General features: G+C 44.8%; 1 protein-coding gene across 2 annotated transcripts in view; it reads left to right on the top strand.

Annotated features, from left to right (window-relative positions):
* Positions 1 to 14099, top strand: part of LOC144723347 (retinoblastoma-like protein 1) — a 36830-nt gene extending 22731 nt beyond the window's left edge. For both annotated transcript variants that reach the window (XM_078602073.1, XM_078602074.1), the window contains exons 11-22: positions 1389 to 1492; positions 2224 to 2361; positions 2713 to 2880; positions 3022 to 3121; positions 4364 to 4693; positions 4955 to 5205; positions 5592 to 5768; positions 6512 to 6583; positions 7052 to 7136; positions 8496 to 8728; positions 9864 to 10028; positions 11818 to 14099. In XM_078602073.1, the coding sequence (XP_078458199.1) occupies positions 1389 to 1492; positions 2224 to 2361; positions 2713 to 2880; positions 3022 to 3121; positions 4364 to 4693; positions 4955 to 5205; positions 5592 to 5768; positions 6512 to 6583; positions 7052 to 7136; positions 8496 to 8728; positions 9864 to 10028; positions 11818 to 11997 (2003 nt within the window). In that variant the 3' untranslated portion in view covers positions 11998 to 14099. The remainder of the gene's footprint in view (positions 1 to 1388; positions 1493 to 2223; positions 2362 to 2712; positions 2881 to 3021; positions 3122 to 4363; positions 4694 to 4954; positions 5206 to 5591; positions 5769 to 6511; positions 6584 to 7051; positions 7137 to 8495; positions 8729 to 9863; positions 10029 to 11817) is intronic.
* Positions 14100 to 24076: the final 9977 nt, after the last annotated feature.

Genomic DNA, 24076 nt, shown 5'->3' on the forward strand with positions numbered 1-24076 from the left:
AAATCTCCATGACCTGACACACAACAATGACTGACCTTCATGAAACAGTGTTTATATATATCTTTTCATTGTCATGTTTAAGTGCAATGAATGCACATAGTTCAATGATGGTCCAATGCTTTGATATCATCGCAAAATAATTGTTTGTCTTGCTTCTCAAACGACACATTTATAGAACACATCCCTTGTAATTAGAACAGTATTACTGTGAATGTTTCTTCAAGCTATGGAAGTTACTGCAATCAAAGTTTGATAAGTATGTTTTATTAACATGTCTCTTAATTTTATCTATTTTCCCACATCTCCATTCAATTAGTTAAAATAACATGTCATACAACTGTACAATGTAGTTTCTTGTTATGAAGTTTGGCACTGATACATAAAAAGAAAACACTTTGAACATTCATTCAACTATTGTTTTAGCACTGCTACATCAGGCCAAGGACCTTAAATCACCCGTTGTTACAAAAATAAAAATCCATTTATATCCTTACTGATGGATGGGACAACTGCTGTTAGTGAGCACTTGCTACTGTGACTTGGCGCTGTAGGTCATCTTCACGTGATCAGACCTGATCAGACTGAAGTGGTGCTGTGGTGATGCAGTGATTAGCAGTATTGTAACACACTGAATTAACTTGGGTTATGGTAAGGTCGCATTCAAAGACATGCAATTGCTGACTCAGCCTAAGATGCTGGTTGTACAGTGAACATGAGTATTGGTGCCTGCTGGGACAGGCAGCCAGACATGATGATGGCCAGACGTCCCTCTAATGTGCTGTTATACTCTGAATAATATATGCTATCATACACATGAGAACAAAGGTGCCTTTAGTTTAGCCCAGCCATTGACGGCATGAATGTTACAACTTGTTGGGTCTTGTTATTGTACCCTCGCTACACTGCCATCAAAGAAAGGGTTTCCAGAAGCACTCTTTACACAAGACAGATGTCTTTGCACAGCAGTGACCTGGAACACAGTGGTTGACCTCCATTTCAATGAGTGCACAAACGCACACAGGCGCTTGTGAGAGCACTCCTGTGTGTTATATTCCAACTATTGGTATTTAGTACCTTGTAAGAAGCACCAACCTAAGATGGAAAAGTCCCCTATGAAATAGAACTCAAGAGTTTTTGAAGAAAACAAGTCATTGGATTACTGACTCACCAATGTGTCACTGGCTTTAGTCTAAGCTTTTGTCGATTAACTCCACGTATTTTTATGCATTTATTTTTTGTCTTTGAGTAAACACGTGTAAATATTTCCTCCTTTCTGTAGAGGTAGATATTGCATACACACCCCTTGCACTGGTAGACACCAATTTAGGAAAATGTGTAGGTAGAGTTTGAATCATCAATTGTCCACATGTCTGTTTTCCTTTGCCCAGACTTTGCCCAGAAACGGCTGAAATTGGCAGAGATTCTGTACTACAAAGTGCTGGAAGGTGTCATCACACAGGAGAAGAAGAGGGTGCAAGGGAAAGACCTAACAGTGTGTATAATAAATATGCCATCATCCGGTCTCACACCCACAATTCACGATCATTGACTTAAATCTACAGGCATTCTTTTAAATGAAAGCAAGCACATGTCATTTGTACAAGCACAAGTGTAGAATGCAGCATGTCTATGGTCCAACTATTAGAAGATCTCATAGATTGAGACTCCAAAAAATGCTAGTTTGCAGTGGCCAGGAGATTACAGTTAAGAATATAGGTTGTGAGCCTCATTCATGGAATCGCCTTTCTGTTGTAACTTGTAGATGTGAATTTTATTTTCTCTCGCAGTCCAAGCGCTGTTTAAATAATTGGCCAAACATACCAACACAATACTCTCCTGAAATAATTGTCCTGAGACTCATGTCGGCTTTAATTTTCTAATCATTGTCATTCATGTTCTTGTTTTGCACTTCCCAGATATCTAGTCTGCTTTATAGCAATAAAGGTTTTAACACACGTGTTCAATCCATGTTATAATTGCAGGGTCTTACAACACAGATTTTTGTCCGACCATTAGGTCGCCTATTCCAAACATCAATTATGATTCAATAGTTGTGTTTGAAGTACGACACACGAAAGCAGAATTATCTCTAAGTACAGACAATCTAAAACACTATCGCGTAATGTATGTTGAACTTCTTTTCGCACCAGTAATAAGCATGCCATATTGTGACATGAGCTCTAAGCTTGATGGTTTTGCCTGCGCGCACACAACACAATGCAGACTCTGTTGGAGCAGGATGTGTTTCACCGCTCGCTCATGGCATGCTGCCTGGAGATCGTGCTCTTCTCCTACAACTCGCAGCGCACGTTCCCCTGGATCCTCGACACGCTCAGCATCAGCCCCTACTCCTTCTACAAGGTGTGTGTCGCCCTTGTCTTTGTGCGTCTCTTGTGCCTCGTGTGTCTTTATCCTTTTTGTCTCTAGCGCCATCCCTCTGTGTCACCGTGTCTCTCGAGTAGACGCAAGGAGAGACAGACACACAGAGAAACATACTGCATACACGCACGTCTTTTAACATTCCACACCATTTGTCAAATATAGTTTAATGATTGTTTTCTAGGAAGTGTGTAAACATCACCACTGGGGAGACAAAGGTGGCCGGGCATGGTGTTAGCCACCCCCCACCCCCTTGTGTGCTGTGCTGGCCTTGATAGGTGCTCACTAACAGCACTTGCTATACGGGGGATCTTTGTCTTTGTGTGCGAGCAGGTGATAGAAGTACTGATCCGTGCAGAGGAGGGCCTCTCACGGGACATGGTGAAACACCTGAACCATGTTGAGGAGACGGTGCTGGAGAGCCTAGCGTGGAGACACGACTCCCCGCTCTGGGACGCCCTGCATGCAGCCCATGCTGCCGGCACGCCCAGCTGCGAGGAGGCATGCCCACTATGTGCACCTCACCCACACCAGCGTTTGGCTATCGTAACGCGCACTTGGAATTGTTACGTTTTCTGCAAGCAAAGAATGTCATGCTGAGGTTTGCATTAATTAGTGTTTTCCGTTGTCTCTTGACAACAGGTGACACTACCAAACCACCTGGAAAGCATTCCAGCTCCTGCCATTATTCATCCGCGTGTGCGTGAAGTCCGCACCGACGCGTGCCCCATCACAATGAAAGGTAACCCTCTTTCTAATATGTTTGACAATTCTGTGTATGTGGGCTTTCGAAATATTGTTTAATAGAGAGTGAGGCCATGGCACTTAGAGCATTGCACTTGAATTAGGGGTGTAATGATTTAACTCCCTCATGGTTTAAGGTATTATTATTCAGGGTCCTGATTTGATTAAGAACCATTTTTTCTTTTTACATTGTCATGAGTGTAGTTGCATTGGACCCATTAAATCTAATATATTGCTGGTCATGAGGGAGGTATTCTAGAATGGTTAGGAAGATGAGCCACTTTTTTTTACTTTTTTAACCTAGGCCGATGAAAGTTTGCATCCAGAGGTGTTGAATGGGGCCAAATCTAAATAAGAAATCAGATTGTAAAATCTAAATGATTATATCTGGGCCCATAAAAATGATGAAACTAAAGGATAGAACCTGAAATTTGTACAAATATTGTCAAGTTTATTGGAGTAGACTTGCCTCGTTTGACTTAGTTTATTTGTTCCCTCAAGTGGTGGTCAACACCAGCACTGAAGAGCGGTGCTCGTCCCTTTCGACCATCATTGTTTGCCATGGTGCTTGTAACAGGTTCTTGTTAAAACAACAACCGCCATTCGCCACTAAGTGGCAGTGACGTCACCACGACGCTTGTGCCAGGCTATGTGCACTTTGAGGCCACGTGAAGTGTCGAACGCCTGCTGGCAGGAGGTCACGGGGCAGACCCAGGTGCCACGGGTCGAGTGACTGAGATGACTGGCTAATGCACCACCTGTGCCCCATACTGTGCCAACTTGCTGTGCGTTAAAAGCACATCCTACCATAACCATAGGTATATTTTAAGTTGAGGCATGACCCTTCCACTTTAAGAGTTTATAATTGGTTCTCCTGGGTAAGGCTTTCAGTGTTTACTCAAACAACTAGGAGTGGTTAAATAAAACGTGACAATTAAATACTTTTGTTATTTAAATCGGTTTGACATACGTATCAATGAATCACTCAAATATATTTATACGTGTTCTCAACTGAACAGCATCAATATTGATGCATAAAACATCTAAATTATGGTTGGTTGGGGTACTACCTAAAATCAGTTTTTATGTACCCACAAAATAGCATGAAGCCAAATTTTCCAAAAACTCTTGTTTCATATTGGTGGGGAAAATGTGACGGGTCTGGCATTTTTCACTGTCATCATTGCTGATGCCCCTTTATATTAAACGAACTTTGTATTAAAGAGATGGTTTTGTGCAGTTGCAGGTGACGCGCCACAGTCCCCGTTCTCGGCGCATGACCGATACAGCTCCCCAGCCGCTGGGACCGCTCGCCGCAAGCTGTTCACAGACTCATTGGCGATGGCATCCATCGCCTCCTCGACATCTCAGTCTTCCTCCTCTACTGCCAACGCTGCCCCATCCTCGGCGGTTGCTGATGGCTTGGCGGCGCCCACAGCCTCCGTGCTGGGGCCGCGGGGACTGCTGAATGTGCCCTCCGTAACGCCGCTGCCCGGACACACCATGCTCACCGTAGCCACGGCCACCGTCACCGCAACTAATGGCCAGTCGGTCACCATTCCTGTGCGAGGTGAGGCACCTATCAGGTCTTGTGATTCGGCACTCATAATACAACAAAGCTTCACATATACTTGTTCACGAACCTACATCCTGTACTGCCATCATCTGGCCACTTATTAGATCAGTGGGTTTGTGTGTTCCACAAAGCTGCATGATCCACAAAAGTGCACACGCCACACCTGGCTAAACTAATTGTCCAGAAATTGTGGTGTGAGAGTGAAGATAAGTTACCATGAGGTAATTTTTGTTGTTCTTCCCGTCGGGAATGCAGGCATAACCAGTGACAGTGGCACCATCACGTTCGTGCCAGTCACGGTGAATATGGGCGGGGGTCACCAGCCAACGCTGCAGGCCACGCAGTTGCTGTCGCAGACCCTGACCGCCCGCCGTAAGGAGGGCCCCGCCCTGTGCACTGCGCCAGCAGTGACAGCCGCAGCTGATGGGGAAGCAGCTGCAGCAGGGACCGGCACTATCATGAGCAGGCCCAAGCGCACTGGCTCCCTAGCACTCTTCTTCCGCAAGGTTTGTTGCCGCTGATGTCGCCAACATTTCCATGAATCTGAATGTCTCCTTTAGTGCAGAAGTCATTTTTCCCCTCTTATCTGCTCTCTTTAATTTCCCTCTTTTGCCTTAAAAATGAAATCCTCTTTCTCAAAATCACGTAACATACGTGTCTTCGTGCGCAGCATCTTAACTCGTGGTCATATTGAGACGCTTTATAAATGTAAGTTGTATTGTCAGTGATGGAATGTTTCTATTGTGCATGTTATAATTCTGTATTTTGTTACATGCAAGATCTTCGACACAAGCAGCCCATTACAAAACTGCTAAATTGTATGTATGTATATTGGATTTATTTTGCACTGTACGTAGCCAGCTGTGCTAATCGTGTGCACATGGGGCGGCAGGTATACCACCTGGCGAGCGTGCGGCTACGCGACCTCTGCCAGAAGCTGGACGTTTCGCCGGAGCTCCGCAGCAAAGTGTGGACTTGCTTCGAGCATTCTCTTGTGCACTGCACCAACCTCATGGCTGATCGGCACCTTGATCAACTGCTCATGTGCGCCATCTATGTCATGGCCAAGGTAAGGCAGCATGTGAACACTCCTTGATCGCTCGCTCCTGTTTGGTCAAGCTCAAATCAAGTCAAAAGGCTTGATTCCTGTTTTGCAAAATGTTTTATTTTTTGTCCACGTTTTGTGGTAATGTACCGATGTCTCTCGTCGCCAACAATGGAGTAATTTGTAGAGACAATGTGGTCCCTGTTCAGACAAGCGAAGGGGCGGTGCGTATCTTGTTGTTGGTGCCCCTTTGCCTGCAGTGAAAATTCCACATTCCCATGGTGGGGCCATTCAATTTTTAGAATACCCACTGTAGCAAGTAATACTTATTGTATTAATGACTAGGGGGATAAAATTCAGTCCACTCTACCCTCCTCCTCCCCCCCCCCCCCCAAAATAGGATTTAATTTGCAACATAATATCTATGCCTGGTGATTTAGGGCCATGATGTTCCACAAGCTACTAAGCCATTCTGACATAATTCTTCGGATCTTATGGAAGAGCCAAACTAATGCTTTTTTTTTAAGAAGTCAAATTTCCATAGATTAATGTCAACATCATAACATGCATTACTACTTTTTGTTATGTATGTGAAATATGAAAATGTGAATGTTAATATTTCGGAAATGTGACTCCACTGGTTACAGTACTTTGTTGATATGAGCCATGGATGTAACTGATAGCAAGTATGAGATTGCAGTGGTTGCTTGTGCCATGTGGGATTGGACAACCCTGAGTAATTCTGCTGCTGCTTCTGATTGGCCCAGGTGACGAAGTCGGAGCGCTCATTCCAGGACATAATGAAGTGGTATCGGAGCCAGCCCCAGGCCAACAGTCATGTGAGTCTCCCCATGGTGCTGTATTGTGCTTGTGAACATGAGCCAAATTAATCCGAAATAATGTTTATGTGTCTGGAATAGTAGTGGTGTTGGTTTTGTATGAAGGATTTTATACGGCCTCTGCAAAGTGCCGTCCAAAAACAACTCGTTAATATTTACGCCTTTTAACAGGACATTCTGTTGTAGGCTAACAATCCTGGCACTGGCTGTTCTTGTGCTCTGAAAAATAACCTTTGCAGAAAAAGAATAGGCTTATGTATAGTTGTCTTTAATCAGGTCATTGTTAGACAATAGTGGTTATACGTTTTCACTCTGTAGTTGTCCACTTGCTATCACAGTCCCTTTTAAGATTTCGGATGACCTTGGGTGATTGTACTGCTCACCAGTGAACTTATGTCGACTCGTGGACTAATATCGCTCTAGGTATTGGTGAGATGACAGAGGCCGCGGTTTCTCTCTTCCCCACAGGTTTACCGCAGCGTTCTGCTCAAAGGCCGCAGACGCAGGAGGAACTCGGGCAGCAGTGAGGGCAGCACAGAGGCACGGGACCGAGGTGGGAGCACAGGCTTTGTTTCTTTAACGCATCCCCTTCGCTCGGTTCACAAGGATAGCCATTTCGTTAGCTGAGAGGATGCAACATGGCTTTGTATTAGGCTTGTAATGATTAACCTACCCTGAAATGGAATGCATTGTCAATTCAAGAATATTTGTGTTACAGTGGAGTAGATTTTGTGCCGAATGGCTGCAGAAATCACACCAAATTATTACATAATCGGTAATTGCATGCACGATTGGAGATATGTTGTGAGCTTTGGAATCGGTTTGAATTGTCAATGAACTGGACTGTCGTTACGTGGTTGGTTTATATTTGGCACCAATATATATTTTATTTGTGCTAATTTCTAAATACTCGTAACTCTTTTGGAGGACATACCTTCCAGAAAGGCTTTTGGTGTCCATAACATTGAATACATGGGCATGTATTGTCCTGTTGACAGCTAATTAACGCAAGACACCCGATGCTCCGTTTTGAAGTTTTAAAATGAAACGTCTTTGAATGTATTGTTTTGAATTAGATAATTTAATTTCTTCATTTTACATCTGGAAGACTTCATTGAAAAGGACATTTTGTGTGAATTTTTTCTCGTCGGTAAGTAGATGGCCTTGCTGGGGGTTTGGTTCAATGCGGACTTTCACCTGTCTGGGATTGCGGGATTGAGATAAGGCGACATAGAGCTGGCCGTGCGAGAAGACCGCCGTCTGCAGATCGATTCCAACGTAATTGAACGTCTGTCCCTGCGCCTAAGTCGTTCATGCAGGGGGCGTGTAGGTTTGCAGCGCCCCCTGCATGAAAACGACGGAAAGTGCAGCGTTCATCACAGATAGATAAAGTTGTGCACTTATATAAGAGTATTATTACCCATTTCTCCAGAAAATGTATAATTCATGATATTGACCAGCAGCTGAGTAAACTTGGCTCAGTCACAGAAGCCAACTCGATAGATTGTACACGATGGTGCGTGTTACCTGAGTTGTTAGTGGTAACACATTTTAAATGACAGTGCATGTTTTCAAGCCTAGCGGTGAGAAATAGGAATATGAAAATGCATTCATCAATTTGTTCCCTCACGATACATGCATTACATCATGTGTGCTATAATCTACAAGTTTATGCACTTTATATGTAAATGATACGATTTTACTTTTCGGCGAATGGAGTCAACAAAATTTTACAAATTAAGTCATAAAAAGTAAATCAAGTTAAACTGTACAGTTTTGACGTGAAAATAATTGAATCAAACCAAGACCCTGAATCGTGATAATTGGCTTTAGGAATCAATCGTTAGATATTTATTGAATATGGATGGTATTTGATGGTGTATTGCTGTCCGGCGATGATGGGGGTGCGCAGGAGAGCGCGAGTCAAGCCCCCCCAGCATGCGATCCAGCAGCACCCTGCCCGTGCCTCACCCGAGCAGCGCACCACCCACGCCCACGCGCCTCCTGGGCTCAAGCTGTCACCCCGACAATGAGGATGAGGAGGAAGAGGAGAGGGGTGACCTCATACAGTTCTACAACCAAACCTACATCTCTTGTATCCGCACCTTTGCGCTCAAGTACACCGGCAACAGCCTGGAGACTGCTGTAAGTATTTCCGATATGGTCCCACTGGCAATGTTTAATTTGCACGAATAATATATATGTTCAAAATTTTCAAGTCCATCCATCACACTTTGTTTCTACCAAATGGTATATCAGAAGAAAACACAATAAAAATATTTCTCTGGGCAAGAACATTTCAGGAAAGGTGTCTCCTTACCGAATTAGCATTTTGCCAAGGAAATTTATATATGGATCGTCCAATACAAAGCAATAGGAGCCAACGTTTTCCAAGAGAAGGACTCCCGTTTAATTGCTAGAATCCTCCAGAAGATGGCTTCCCCATTGAATTATATTTAAACCCAATGTTTATGAGCTACATCATCGGCACTTAAGCCACGCGCCTATGGCTTCATCACGGTGACATCACCTTATAGGACTGATAGACAAAGTGCTGACGTCATTGTGCTGGCACAGGCAAGGGCGTGCTCTCGTTCTATCCCACGCAAATGTGCGGGCAGTGCCAGTGTATGCGTAATATCGATATCCAGAGTTTGGTGGCAATCAGTCTGGCTGCCGAATCTTTCCTCCGCTCTGCAGCCTCACTTTTCCATTACTTTCTTTTCCCATTGCCTCAGGTTTACTTTGTCTTTCTTTTTTATTATGTTTCTCATGTATATATTTTATTTAATAAAACATTTTTAAAGCTCTACATCGCTGTATGAGGCTGGGTATTCAGTTGCATCCTGGCCTTTGCCTGCTCGTGGCCCACAGGACTTGTGGCTGCCAGCCCGCCGCAGCATATGCCGCATGTATGCAGTGTCTGGCTGCTGTGCAGTCCTCCCGTCGCTCCCTACATCCCCTCACCACGCACGCCGCTGCTTGCCCACGGTGCTTGGCTTGCCATTGCAGTGCTGTCACACATCCTGAGGTGCAGTCTAGCCTGCCTACCAACTTGCTGAACCTAAATCACCAGGCTTCTGTCCACAATCCCACCCATCAGTCTCCTTCTTTGGTCACCTGTTGGCCACTCTTGCCATTACCACCCATCCTACAAATCTTATAATCTGCACTCTTTTACTGAATTGTGATCAGTTGGCTTGAGGAATAAATCGCTACATATCGACTGAGTACTGACTGTACTTGATGGTGTATTTCTGTCTGGCGGTGATGAATACAGAGGGAGGTGCCACCCTTGTCGCCGTTACCTCTTCTGCGGACGCACCCGTGCTCTCCGCGCCGCGTATCCCACATGCATCCGATCTACGTGTCGCCGCACAAGAATGGCGCGCCCTTCTCCCCACGCAGCCGTATGCTCTACTGCTTCAACCAGAGCCCCTCCAGGGTGAGATGAGCACACAACTGTGGTGTTGGTGTACTTCCAGAATTTGCACTTTATAGCCACATGCCAGCTTGAGTAAAGAAAGGCACATCAGTTGTCATTTCGTCAGTCCACTGTTAGATGAGGGATTCGTCACGCCGTGTGGGTTGTTTAACTTTACCACGCTCATCAATACAGGTGGGTAAAGGCTGGGAGCATAAACACGGGCCATGGAAGTACAGCACAATGGATGTTTTTTCACGACCCACAAACAACCCCAAAAATATATAGTTAGTTTCTTATAGATAAGTACACAAGCTGTGTGTCCCAGGTCGCCAGACATGAGTTTACATTTTGAATGAGAAAAAAAGGCTAAAATGACACGAGTGATGACATTAAAACATCACTAGATTGCCATAATAGTATTTTTTGTTGTTAATACATCTTCAAACTCAATTTGGACAGTCTATGACAGACTGTCTCGGTACATTCTACAAAGTAAGGGCTCTTTGGTTTTTGATAGAATCTTCCTTTAGGTTATTCCCTTATTGAAATGTAGCCTGCACGGTTCATTCGCATGCACATGTTGCCACATGCATGGAATAATGGCACGCGTGGATCAGCACACTCAAAGCATGAATACAAGAGTTTAATAGCTTTTGTTTTGCACAAATACACACATTGTATATATTTTAACAAACATTCATAATTCGTGTGCACTTATGTTCTAGCCCACATGTATTAGTCCACCTGTAATACTAGTCTCTAAATACAACCCACAACTTTTACCAAGTCAATATGCAGGCTGAATATGCCTTACCACTGCTCGATGAATGAAAAATATCCAAGCTACTTTTTTGACAAAGGTCGTTTCATTCCGCTGTGAAAAATTGCAATGGCCTGAGATATGTGCACTCAGTCATACCTCGATTTACGCCATTCCGCTTTTTGTACTTTCTCTATAACGTACCCAACTTCTTGATGATCTCCCAATCCCGTATTACGTACTGTGGTTCCTCGCCATAATGTACTCGAGATTTAGGAACTTTACCAACTTTACTATTAAGACCCACATTTTTTACGGCTCAAGCTTTAGCATTCCTGACTAGTCATCTCTTTCACTTACACACACACTCTTAATATTTTGTTGCTCTACATCCCGTATTCATGGCGACTATGTTTATAGAAGTGGTTGTACATTATAGATGCGCAAAGGGTAACTGAGCATCCTATATTTAGGTACTATACCACGTTACGATCCACGATCCCATCTCGTTGCTTCGATTTAAGTACTTTCTATTTACATCCTGGGCGTAAACCGGGGTATGCTTGTTATGAGAAGGAAGCAGTTCTGAATGTTGCATCAGTGGACTCAACCGTGATGACCTCTTGACCAAGCTGTGCACACCAGCAGAATCAGAATAGTACATTTTCAGATATGTAATGTGTGCTGCTGCTTTGGGTAAATTTGTATTCCTCCCATATTTATGTAAAAGTACCATTTATTTTTAAATAAAGCCTCAGTGAGTTGCAAGATTTTCCAGGAGGATCCTGCATTGGATTTGTGTTTGGCATTACACCAAAGTAATCTGGAAAAAACCCAATCATGCAAGGGAATAACACTCAAAAGGTCTGCGCAGACGTACTAACATCTCTGACCACCTCACAGTCCAGAAAATATACACGTTCCACAGCTCCACATGTGATGCACCAACCCTTGCCTCCGAAGGCACTGGGCTTTTATAAGGATGTACACACCTCGCATGCTCTCACACAACACACTGCCTGTGTGTTTGCCCACCCCCCCCTCCAGAACCTGCGTCAGATCAATTCCATGATCAGCTGTGGTGAGGGTGGCGCTGCTGCTGCTGCTCGCAAGCGGTCTCTGCCACTGGACGACGGGCCAGACTCCCCAGCCAAGCGGCCACGCCCCGACGAGAGTGTGTGGCTCCGCCGGCTGCAGGACGTAGCCAGCGAGCGCGTCGTGCAGTGACGAAGCGCAAAATATTAAAAAGGCAAATGACAACAAAACAACCCCTTGTTTTTTCTGGCTGGAGAGGGAAATTGGCGTTGCTTGTTCCACTTTCTTGACGCGGAGTTTGTGCATCATGCCGGATAGTGTAGTGTATGCGGTGTTGTGTGCCGACAAAGCAGAGATGTGTGTGTGTGTGCGTGTAATTGTCCTTACGGCTCAGTTCTCCACATGCCCACCATCAAGAAGTCCTTGGCACTCAATCCGTGAAGGCATGATTAACGTGAACCCATCATAATGCATTGTCAAAATTTTGGGCTATTTGCCCTGCTTAAGTTGGGCCTTTCATTAAAAAAGCGTCCGATTTAGTTTGTAAATTCTTAACTTTCAACATACTGGTGGTGTGCTTGAAAACATTTGTTCAGGTGACACCTTGATTTATTTGGTAATGTTAGGTGGTGGAGGTTGCGTTGCTGTAATTGGCATACGCATACGGTCCAACCCAAAAAATACACAAATGCACATTATACGGCCTGAAAGTACATTCTGCCTAATGTACATGTAATAGAACAATTAATTTTGCCAAACGTCAATGAAAGCTGTGTACACTGTAACCCTTTTAATTAACTTTGGCACTACCAGCATTGCCGCTTTCAGCTGTTGAGTTTGAATTTACTACATAGTGTTTTAACTACCACCTTAATTTTAACAATTATTGCTGCCTTGGCCTCCCCCAGTTAAAACATAAAACTAAACTTGTGACATTGATTACAGCAGTATCTCTCCCGTAACAATGGACACCATGACAACATTTTCAACATTTACCCTTATTTTGAATTGTTACAGTAGCTCGAACAATTACATGAAGGCCTACTTGATGGAGACATACTTTGATTACCTTGTTGAGTTAATCACTGTTTATAAATTTTGATTCTAATTTAGATAACATGTTCATATTACGCTGTCATTGATATTTAAATGAGTTGTGCTTAAACATTTGCTTCATATATAGGTGTGGGTGACTCTTACCCTTAAGAAGACACAAAAATATTCAATAAAATGTAGATCACCATCGACCATGAGCTGATGGCTGAAACTATTTTAGAAAATTGCATTTTAATAAGTTTGTATATCCTTGTGTATACTGTATTGGTTAAATATTCTTAAAGTAAATGCCACTTGTTATATTCTACATTCTCTCTAACTTGCGTATTGCGAAAACGTGAATTCCCACTTTGTGGCGTTTTTTTGTTTGTTTCCGGTAGAGATGGTGTATGTGACTGATAATCATGCTTAACCCACGTACTGTGTGTGCTGGAAGATGTCTTAGCTTTCGACAATGTGTGTACTGTGCTTGTGTTTTGTATCCATGAGCAGGGAAGGAAGCAGCGCAAGCTACGAGTAAAAGCGGTCTGGGTTTGTGTTAAAGTGAATGCTCTTTGCCACTTTTTTTTAATCTGTGCAGCTTGCATTTAATACACGTATTGGAAGGACTTGAAACAAGTATCCCTTTGTAGTTTTGTGTTGTTAAAAAGACGATTTCTACAGCAAATCTGTAAGATATTCACTTTATTTCTGTTGTTTTTGTGTCAGGAGTTTGTGTTATTTGTTGAGAGCATACGATGGTGAAAATGTGAAGTGTATATCTTCAGCCTGCTAGCTCATGACGTGATGTGTAGTAAAGTGAGAATGCAATTTTTTACTGGAAGCGGTTTTAAATGATAAAACAAAAGTACATTCTAAATCGGATTGTTAAAATGACTATATCCATCAAGAAAAAGGAGGTATGCATCGTCTACAGTTAGTAACATGATAAGAATTAAGACCATTGTTTTGCATGCGTAAAATACTAAACTGGACATTGGGGTGGCATCATGCATATTTGCGTTTAGGGTACATATGGAGTGGACTCGCTGTTTAAAGAAACCTTTTTAAACTATCACGAAGTGTGGGTGCCTTTACTGATGTTGTATAATGGAGTTAAAAAAAGTTGTGTTCATATATGTCCTGTAAATAGCTGAAATGTTATTTACCGGTCTTTCTGGGGGGAAAAAACAAGTACAGAAAGCAGTGTTTAATGGGAACGTAAAAGCCATTCATTAAATGTAAGCTATGTTGGTTCAGTACGTCTCCTGTAAATCATTTCCTATCGGACTTGCCGTGTGCTCTGACATGTAATTTATGCAACAAACTATGCATTCGGTCAAGCAGCTTGACAAGTAACTGCAACTGGTCAACCGAAAGACAGGACGGGGCCAGTTCCCATGACAAAACCATCCATCAAACCTGGATATCAAAACATTCCTTCATTTTCATATCCTAAGGAGTGACACATCTTGCCAACATTTTTCAGGAACCACCTGTTTGGCAGCACACAGCTCTGCGGAACAACATTAACGAGTCACCTTGCAGCAAAAGGTCTGGGCCCACAATCTCTAATTGAATGCTTCCAAATCCAGACAGTGTCTCACTCGGTCGATGCTTCCTTAAAGCATAACACGTTCCTTCGGAGTGGGCAGGTAGGAACTTGGTTGGACAGCGCATTCGTGTGTAGAGGTGTAATTGTGTAGATGTAAGGGCACGGATGGGAAACAAACACAAGGGGCGTGGTTAGGGCTGTACACGAATGAGGTGCTCGCACTGACGTCCGCACCTACATCCCTCACGGGCCCCTCCCGGGGGGCCGAGTGCTATAAAAGGTGGTGAGCCGGAGGGCTCGAGGTTGAGTGTCAGCTTTAACCAGCGAAGAGTGAAGACCAGCTAGAATAGGCCCCGGAGCTCCCCTGGCTCGCTGTCCTTGTCAGGACCGACCAGGGCAAGCCGGTGGCGTGGCCCCGAGAGCCCAGACTGACGTTCTTATAAGAGCCGGTCTGGAGACTCAGGGTGCCGGGATCCCAGCTTGACCAGGGCTGGGATAGGTAGCCTCCCCTAGCTCCGTAGTGGAGGACTCGGGCGTAGGTTAGCGGGGTTAGACGTCGTGTCTCCCTGATAGACGAGTGAAGGGGACGATACCCCTTCAAGAGTTGTGTGTACCCGTTACTGTACACGAGTTGGTATTAATAAATAAGTGTGCCTCCGACCCCGTCGTCAAAGCCTCCTGAATACTTACTACACGTGCACGACACTCCCTGGTGGGCAGTGTGGAAGCTGTTGTTCCTACCTGTATAAGTGTAGTGTGTAGGTTAAACGTTGAGTTTTATAAGGGCACCACGGGGTGACCAGCCCCGCCCCACCGTCCTCCCACAGCCCCTCACGACCCAGCCCCACCCTCCACACCCAGCTCCTCCCCACCCAACCCCAACCCTCTCACCCCCAACTGAATCACCTTAAGGCTGGGAATGTTGAAAGAAACAAGGCAAAAAGATCGCCTTTTTTCTTTTCAGGCTTCCATTTTATGAATGGAGCCACCCTCCCCAGTTCCATTTTGTGAATGAAACATCGCCCGTCTCCTCATTGGCCCGAGTCGCGGCGGTGCCCCCCCCCCCCACCACTAACCCCCCCCCCCCTCTACCAACCCCAACCCACCGCTCCCATTGGTTGGCGCCCCCAAGCCAATGGGAGGGCTCTAGTGGGCCGGGCCATGCACGACAGACAAATAATCCCTGGTGGGCAGTGTGGAACCTGTTATTCCTACCTGTATTAATCGTTGGCTCTACCCAATTTTCCAACAGGTTCTTCGTCGCCACTCGCGATTCCACCTTGTGGTTTGACAGCTACACATCAGATTTTGCAACTCACTTCAGGGGCCTGTTATATTCATGCACTTGCCACTGAAATCGCCAATCCCCTCGTCTGCAGCATAGTCGGGGCTCGCCTCGACTGCTGCAACTCCGTTCTTGTTAGATCTTTCACAAACAATATCACCTTGTGTCCTTGGCATCTGTACATCCTCTGCTGTATTTCGTCACATCCCCTAAGCCCTCTCTCCATTGGCTTCCCATCGCCAGCAGGGTCAGCTCCAAGATGACCTGCCTGTGCCACTAATCTTCTGCTTTTGGTCATCCACCATATCGCTCTTCACTTCTCTCACTCTTCACAGCTCACGGCAGAACTCTGAAGTGGGACTCACAACCTCAATACCAGGAACCAGGACCGGCATTACACTCCTGTCACCCTGCATTACAGCTCAGGGCTAGAACTCTCCGCGGCCTGACTCACCACCTCGACACCAAAGACCAGGATTGTCTCTGCCAGGTGTCACTTTTATGTGGCAGCCACTGCCATCTGCTGCATCTAATCTACACAATTTTAAAATACACTATAAGCCACACTTCTTTCACCTGGCTGTAAAGCAGCACTGAACATGGCTCAATGCCTCAGTCACGGTCAGTTATGTCTGAAATATTTGTGCGCGTTATAAATTGCATTCTTAACAGTATCAATCGCATACCAGGCACTTCCCCATGTTATCAGAGCAGAAACAATGTATGTATCTTAACATACACAGATACAAGCATTAAAAACAACCCAATAATACATTTGTCACACCATGGGTTTCCACGCACCTCCACCAAATGTGGTTTATTGCATCGTGCAAACGTGGTCTGCACAACATGCGGGATAAACTGGTAAGCGACTTGGCAATAGATTTGCCTCGCATCTTCTCTCGGCTTGCCGTCGATTGTGGCCTTGTCTTGATTTACGGTGGGAATGCGATCAGAACAAGTATAACCCGTAAAAACAAAGTTTTCACTATAAATCCTTTATATGCGTGGCGGCTAGAGTCCTCTCGTCCTCTGGCTTGAGATGGCTGCCACCTATGGGTCAGATGATTGCAATGCACCATTAAGCAATTGGTAATTAAATATAATATTTTTGTCCTAAAAAGTGTAAAAATTTTGAAAAAAACTTTCACGAACATTAATTGTCACGCACAACGAGTCTGTGTGCAAAATGTCAGCTCGATTGGATCACGGGAAGTGGGTTAAAAAACGACCGAAAGATTTGCACGGTCGTAAGCAAGCAAGCAAGTGAACTTAATATAAAGGATTTAAAAAGGGCAGAAGGCTGCTTAATTCAATACTCAACACCGTTCAGATGGCAGTACCACAGGGAATGCCTCGCCTTTACTTAAAACAGTTGAATTATCGTGTGCTGGACCAACACTTCCTCTTTAAGATACTATATTCTATTGGAGCACATTTGCTTACATAACGTTTGATTTCGCAGTATAATTGGACAGCAAGGGATACAAATACACTAAAACCCAATCTTTAAATAGTCCTATACATTCCTTTACCCTGGTTGCAAGGTTCAGATATTTAAAAAGTTAGAAATACCCTCGTCTTTAGTCCTTTCGAAATAAGAATTAGGCCCAGGAGTGAGTCACAAAGTGAATTATGAACATTATTATTTTGTGAACACTCTACAACAGGGTTCCACATAATGAAATAGCTTTATGATCAATACAAAAGTATGTAGTCGTACATCCATTGATAATTAAAGTGTTTGTTATTCACTATCTTACACTTTAATAAACGTCTTCAGGAACGGTTTTTAAAATGTTATTCTTATCGAGCCACATGGTATACAGCACCGTCTGCAACTCTCACCCACTCTGTGTCCTCTATGTGCTGTGAAGAAGCGCCATTGCCCATAGCGTCACCTATTAACGTATATATTTTACTGGTAGGAACCTCCTGGTTACACCAGCCCACAGGGGATTATTGTGTCCGTCCGTCGTGCATCCAAAAATGGGAGGGGTGGGGCTGGGTGGAGAGGGGAGGGTGGGGAGGGGCTGGGTGGGGAGGGTGGTGCTGGGTGGGGGGTGGGAGGGGTGGGGCTGGGTGGGGAGGGGCTGGCCACCCCGTGGTGCCCTTATAAAACTCAACGTTTAACCTACTCACGCCGGCTTGTGCCCGCCCTCACAGTAGGGCATATTTGCGGAATACACCACGCCGCCGTTGACCCTGGCCATTGACCGAGCAACCCAACGTTCCTACCAGCTCCCTCCGCAGGAATGTATTCCCTATTAAGGCGGTGCTATTAATGAACGTGTTGAGTGGTTTTGTATTATGTGCACCGCTACCAACGCATTATCACCAAATAATGTGTAGTTTGTGGTTGCTTTTGTGAAGCCAGCTTGTTCGTAAATTACCAGTTGGAGTATATTGCTTGTTGGGTATCCTCATTGTGGGCCATCTCAGTTTTGCAAAATTGAGCTGAAGTTTCGATAATGGTGAACGTGTCTGCCGACTTGAAAACGTGTTGCATTATCATGCTCGTGGTTTATTTGTTTTAATTATTACGCATGTATGACCCCCACTAGGGTGAAATGACAGTTTACAAATAATCCATAATACAGTTATTTTGGGTTAGATCGCGTAAATATATAAATGTATCGTTAAACCCGCCACCACCCGACACAGCCAATTAGTAAAGTTTGTCACGTAAACGGAACATGCCAAAACTAGTGTAGGGGTGTTAGAGAGAGAGCCCGTTATGTATGGCAGCTTATGGCAAACAAACACAGTGGGCGGGGCTACGTGAGTGCACGGGGAGGTGCTCTCTACGACGTCCGCGCCAGGCACCCCGGGGGAGCCCCACCCCTCAGCGGGGGGTTGGGTATAAAAGGGGATGTATCGGAGGGCTCGGGGTTCTTGTTAAGCTAACCAGTGAAGACTGAAGACGTCTTAGCTAGAGCCCTGGACTCCCCTGGTTCGCCGTCCTTATCAGGGCCGAACAGGACCGAACCAGCGGCATGGTCCCGAGATCCAGAGCCGGTGCTCTTGTCAGCGCTGGTCTGGGACTCAGGGTACCGGGCCCGACTTACCAGTGTCGGGCCAGATAGCCTCCCCTAGCCCGTTAGAGGAGGACTAGGAGGCAGGCTAGGAAGTAGCTAGCGCGTGTATCCCCAGCTAGCCGGGTGAGGGGGCCGACACCCCCTCTAGTGTTGTATGCCAGAACCGTGCTGTGTGAATAAAACCCGTGTGCCTCCAACTCCGGCGTCCAAGAGTCGTGAACTCTACTACACTAGTACAGCACACCGGTGTGTTGGAGAGCAAATCCACAACATTTAGAATCTGAGTACGACGTTTCGCCAGTAATTACGTGAAATAATACGTGTTAAACAGTTTACAAAGCAGGTCACCGTGAAATAAAAATGCTACAAAAGTGCATGGATATTTGGAAAAATGTACAGGGGCCGTCCGTAAATGACGTCACGCGATTTTGGACGATTTTTGCCCCCCCCCCCTCGTCACACGGCGTCACAAAATGTCAGACCCCCCCCCCCTCAAATATGACGTCACAAGCTATGCCCCCCCCCCCCAAAAAAATGAAACATGCTTCAAATCACTTTAAACTATTGTCATTGTAGTGCGTATTTAATGTGGCGCTGCACTCTGATGTTGTAGGAGAAAACATTGATTAAAACGTCTATTTCATTAAGTAGAACGTGTTGTCCATATGTATTTAAAGTTGCGCATTTTGATTTGATGTCACATTTCTCAAACCCCCCCCTCGTTACACATCGTCACAAATGTCTGACCCCCACCCCCAGATGCGTGACGTCATTTATGGACGGCCCCACAGTTGTATATTAATTGCAAGAGGAAGAAATCGAGTGGATGATCACATGAATAAGGATCCAAGTCACGGTTAAGACGGGACGAAGCCGAGAACGCCAGCCTAGTCGAAGATAGACTGGACATTCTAGAAGAGAAAGATCTATATCCTTGCAATCTTCTTCTTCTTCTAGCATATGGCAAGTACTGTGTGTGTAAATCACACGTCCAGGTTTAATTGTGTAAGCCATGTCGATAGTTTCGGGAGTAGCGCGACTAATACTGCTCAGTCCATGGAGAGTGAGCATAGGATGATGCGGTTATTCACGAGATGGTCCATTGTCAGGTTCTGGTGGGCACAGTCACGCTGTGGGTTGACCCTTCCAATGATTGTTGGTAACGGGTTGCATAATCATTTGGAATTACCAGAAATTCGTTATTTTTCGGAGTCGAAATTATCAGCTCTGAATTTCGATTTAAAGCTTTCGTGACTGCAGGGATTCATCTTCTTGGTTCTTTCGGTAAAGTCACGTAGAAGAAAAATAATAAAATGATAAAAATAAAACATAATAAAATAATTCTCACGACGTTTCGGCCACAACGCAAGCAGCCGTCTTCAGGTGGAGAACAGGTCTGTCGAGAAGGCAGAGTCTGAATGGCACGCCCTGCGGACGGCTGCTTGCGTTGTGGCCGAAACGTCGTGAGAATTACTTTATAATGTTTTATTTTTATTATTTTATTATTTATCAGCTCTGCTTTTATTTTCCCATGCCAGTTGCTGTTTATAAATGTGTCTTGCAGTGAACATGAAACTACAAATAAACTGAACACCTCTATGCTTTTCTTTTATATAGATTTAATCACATTCGAGGTGGCTAATGAGCAAAGCATGAAGCTTAAAGCCATTACTTTCTCAAAATAAAACCAACGAAAACAGTCAACACGGCCACAAGTTGGAGGAAAGTGTTTTTAAAACACTTTAAGAGACATCATTTTAAATTAACTATCCACAGACATCGCATCGAGACTTTTCAGAACGTTCTTCCTGGAGATATTTGACCGGTTCCACCTTGAATAGAATTTTTATGTGAGAACAAATTGGAGTGCCCGGATAAAATCTCTGTTGAACTTTAATACTCATTATTTATTGAAAGACGTGTGCTCATCATTCAGCTTATAACTTGAACCAAAAGTAGTACAAGAGTGAGCAAATACAAAAATATTATTTTTATTTTAATAAAAATATTCACAATGTTATGTTGCTGTAGCCTACTTGCACAATATACGTTGTGTTCAGAATCCTGACATTGGCCATGCCCTTTGTAGTATTGTTGACATTTCTTGGCCGCAAGTGATGCAATAGTCGCAGCGACGACGTACAACCTCGATCCTCTCTCTATCGCTGTTCAAGCATTATGCTGCCCATGTGTGTTTTGCGGAAAAAAATATATAAACTGATGGTGGTGGTTTTAGCAAGATTGACTTGCACAAGTGCCTTTAAACGGTCAAGTTGTTATGATCGCAGAGCAAGGTCAACAATCGACACCAATAAATCTGAGAAACTGGTGTGCAAGCGGTAAGAGAGTTGTGGCTGATGCCACTTGTGATAATCAGGTCACCAGAGGTTATTGATAGCGGTCATAATTCATTGTGTGCAGTCATCGCAAAGGACCATAACAATCTTACGCAAGAGCAGTTCTTGGAAAACCAGTCCCAGTTCATGTTTTGTTATGTACGTACTGTATGCTGAACTTATTTCGCACCGTACGTAACCAACCGTGCTTATCGGAGGTGCATTTGGTTTACATTGTGTGTGTATCCACTATGCATAGAGCCCCCACGCGACTTTCGCCCTTAACCAGCCGCTGTTGTATATTTATGAGTCCCTTCGCCAATGGATATTCTCTACCCATACCGGGGCTGTTATGTATATATATAAAATTCATACTTTTTTTTTTATCAACGAGGTACCTGCCATGCTTTGAAACAACTTGGTCCACTGGCTCGGCAGATGCAATCTGAATGGGTCGCTCAACCCAACTGGGGTGTTCCAGCAGCTTTGGTTTGTGGAAATGCCCTTGGTTCACTTCCATATTGTCCCAGATGGGGGCGGTGGTGGCTGCTTTGCTGATGTGGTTCTGTAACGGTGGTGGGCAGGCACAGCGTGCGAAGGGACTCCAGTTTTCAGTCTTGGTCAAAACTGCCAGCAGGCAATAGCTGGCACACGAGCGCCTCCTTCCAAAAGTTAACGGCTACCTTCCCATGATATTTTGGTATGTGATGTCAAGCTAGGATAGTGGACATTAAGGAATGCTTAATAACGAATTAAAGCAAAAGTGGGTCTGGGCAAGGTATGTCACCAGAAGGGTGGCCAGTGGCCCGCGTATACGACGGAGTGTCCGCGAAAGGAGAGAGCGGTCCTGAGAAAATACCCACCGCAGTTTGATGTTTGGATAAGGGGCCGTCCAAAAATGACGTCACGCACCTGGGGGGGGAGGTCAGACATTTGTGACAATGTGTGACGAGGGGGGGGGGGGGTGAGAAATGTGACGTCACATCAAAATGCGCAACTTTAAATAAATATAGACAACACGTTCTAATTAATTAAATAGACGTTTTATTAAATGTTTTCTCCTACAACATCAGAGTGCAGCGCCACATTAAATACGCACTACAATGACAATAGTTTAAAGCGATTTTGGGGGGGGGGGGGGGCAGAGCTTTGTGACGTTATATTTAAGGGGGGGGGGGGTCTGACTTTTTGTGACGTCGTGTGACGAGGGGGGGGGGGGTCAAAAATCGTCCAAAATCGCGTGACGTCATTTATGGACGGCCCCTAACTCGTGCACACCAAGAGAGTGTCTGTGTGTAGAACTTCATTCACACCGTCCGTAGCCAACCGTGATAATCGGATGTGCGTGTGAGGGTACATCTAACACATATTAAAGATAATACAACCTGGATATCGCTTTCACAAGTGACCACTCTGCTCAATGTAATGGGTTGTTTTAATATGTTTGCAATACTTTTGTTTGTTAAATGTGTGTATGTTGAACTTATCTCGCACTGTACGTAGCCAACCGTGTACTCATCGGAATTGCGGGGGAAGGACAACAAACTAAACGCGAAAAGCAGTTCTAAAGAAATTAAAAGTTGTGTTAATTGGGGGATGGGCATTTCTCAAAGTTCAAGATCCACTGGCTTTTGGTATTGGATTTTTTTTTTTAAAATCGGGGTTGATTGATGGATGTCCTACATGGCTCACCTGATTCATCTATAGAATTAAAGATTCTGATGACACGGTGGTAAGTTAGCACACTGTGCTACGAACCTAGCGTCCTCAAGATAAAGCATCACGGGCGTTGTGAAGCCAAGGGCACATGGCAATGGCTTTTGACGTCACTTCAACAAGGGGTTGTTTATGGTAGGGACCGAGCTTCCTCTTCCAGCGGCCCTGCTCGCATCGGTGTGATGGCAGTGATTTGCGTTGATCGTGGATGCAGCAGATTTCACATGTGAGATAAAAGCAGGAGAGACGCTCCAATGAAGAAACGCGCTCACTCTTGCCAATGGCAACTTTCATCGTCGTTTTTTTTTGCTGCTGGCCACCTTCGACCCCGTGAGAGAAAAATTAAAAAACGCGGACAATATTCTTTGGGTCTTTCGGTAAAGTCACGTAGATAGGTTCAAAGAAAATAACAAAAAGTAACGCAGCCAATGGCGTGGCGCGCGCGTCGCCGCTTCAGGTGTTCTTCAATGTGCTGATCTTAAAGGTGCATTGAAAAATAATATTTCTCCGATTGATGCTCCTGCTGTTGTGGAGTGACTCATGCAGTCAGCTATGGCTGCAGGGTTTTGGTAGTACATGTTGTTTATGCCATTTATTGTGAAAATTCCGTCACAGTTCCTATGATCACTGTTTCATTGCTTTCATGGCTTTATGTTGGTGATTTCTAAAAGTGTATTGGTTTAGCCATGTTTGTTTGTTGTAGTACAGAGTTTGACTGATGGCCTTAATCTAAGTTGTATTGTGAAATGCTGGATGACGCGATCGATGGTCTGGCTCTGGTGACTGCAGTCACTTTACACAGACCGTTCTTCATGTTCCATTGATGAAGGTCGACCGCATTCTGGCATGCCCTGTCCCACAGCGATTCAGGGGGGATATTGAGCAAGGTTCTCCTTGGCGAGGGGTTCGTAGACATGGCTGGACATTGTGTGCACCCCCCGGGGCAACCATCTCAATGCCCCCCACCGACCCCCACGACAGAACTGGCACCGACTCCCACAAAAATGTTGGGCCACAAAGCCGCCACTCCATATACTCGAGGTCGGAGTAATAGCCAGATTAAAACAAAGCAACCAAAGCGCATCGCTCTCATGATTAGCCTCTGTTGATGTGTGTATGTTGAACTTCTTTCGCACCGTACGTAGCCAACCGTTCTAATCGACAAGTTACCACAGTTACACGAAAAATTTGGCAAATCGAAAGCGCTGCCACCACGCGAATTAAGGCCCCCGCTTGACGCATTGGCATCATCGGGAAGCTTTCATATCCAGCGGTGGTTTTAAAGTGTTTGATTCGGACATTCGTC

The sequence above is a fragment of the Lampetra planeri genome, chromosome 17 (assembly GCF_965212315.1).
Source record: "Lampetra planeri chromosome 17, kcLamPlan1.2.h2, whole genome shotgun sequence".
Classification (NCBI taxonomy): domain Eukaryota; kingdom Metazoa; phylum Chordata; class Hyperoartia; order Petromyzontiformes; family Petromyzontidae; genus Lampetra; species Lampetra planeri.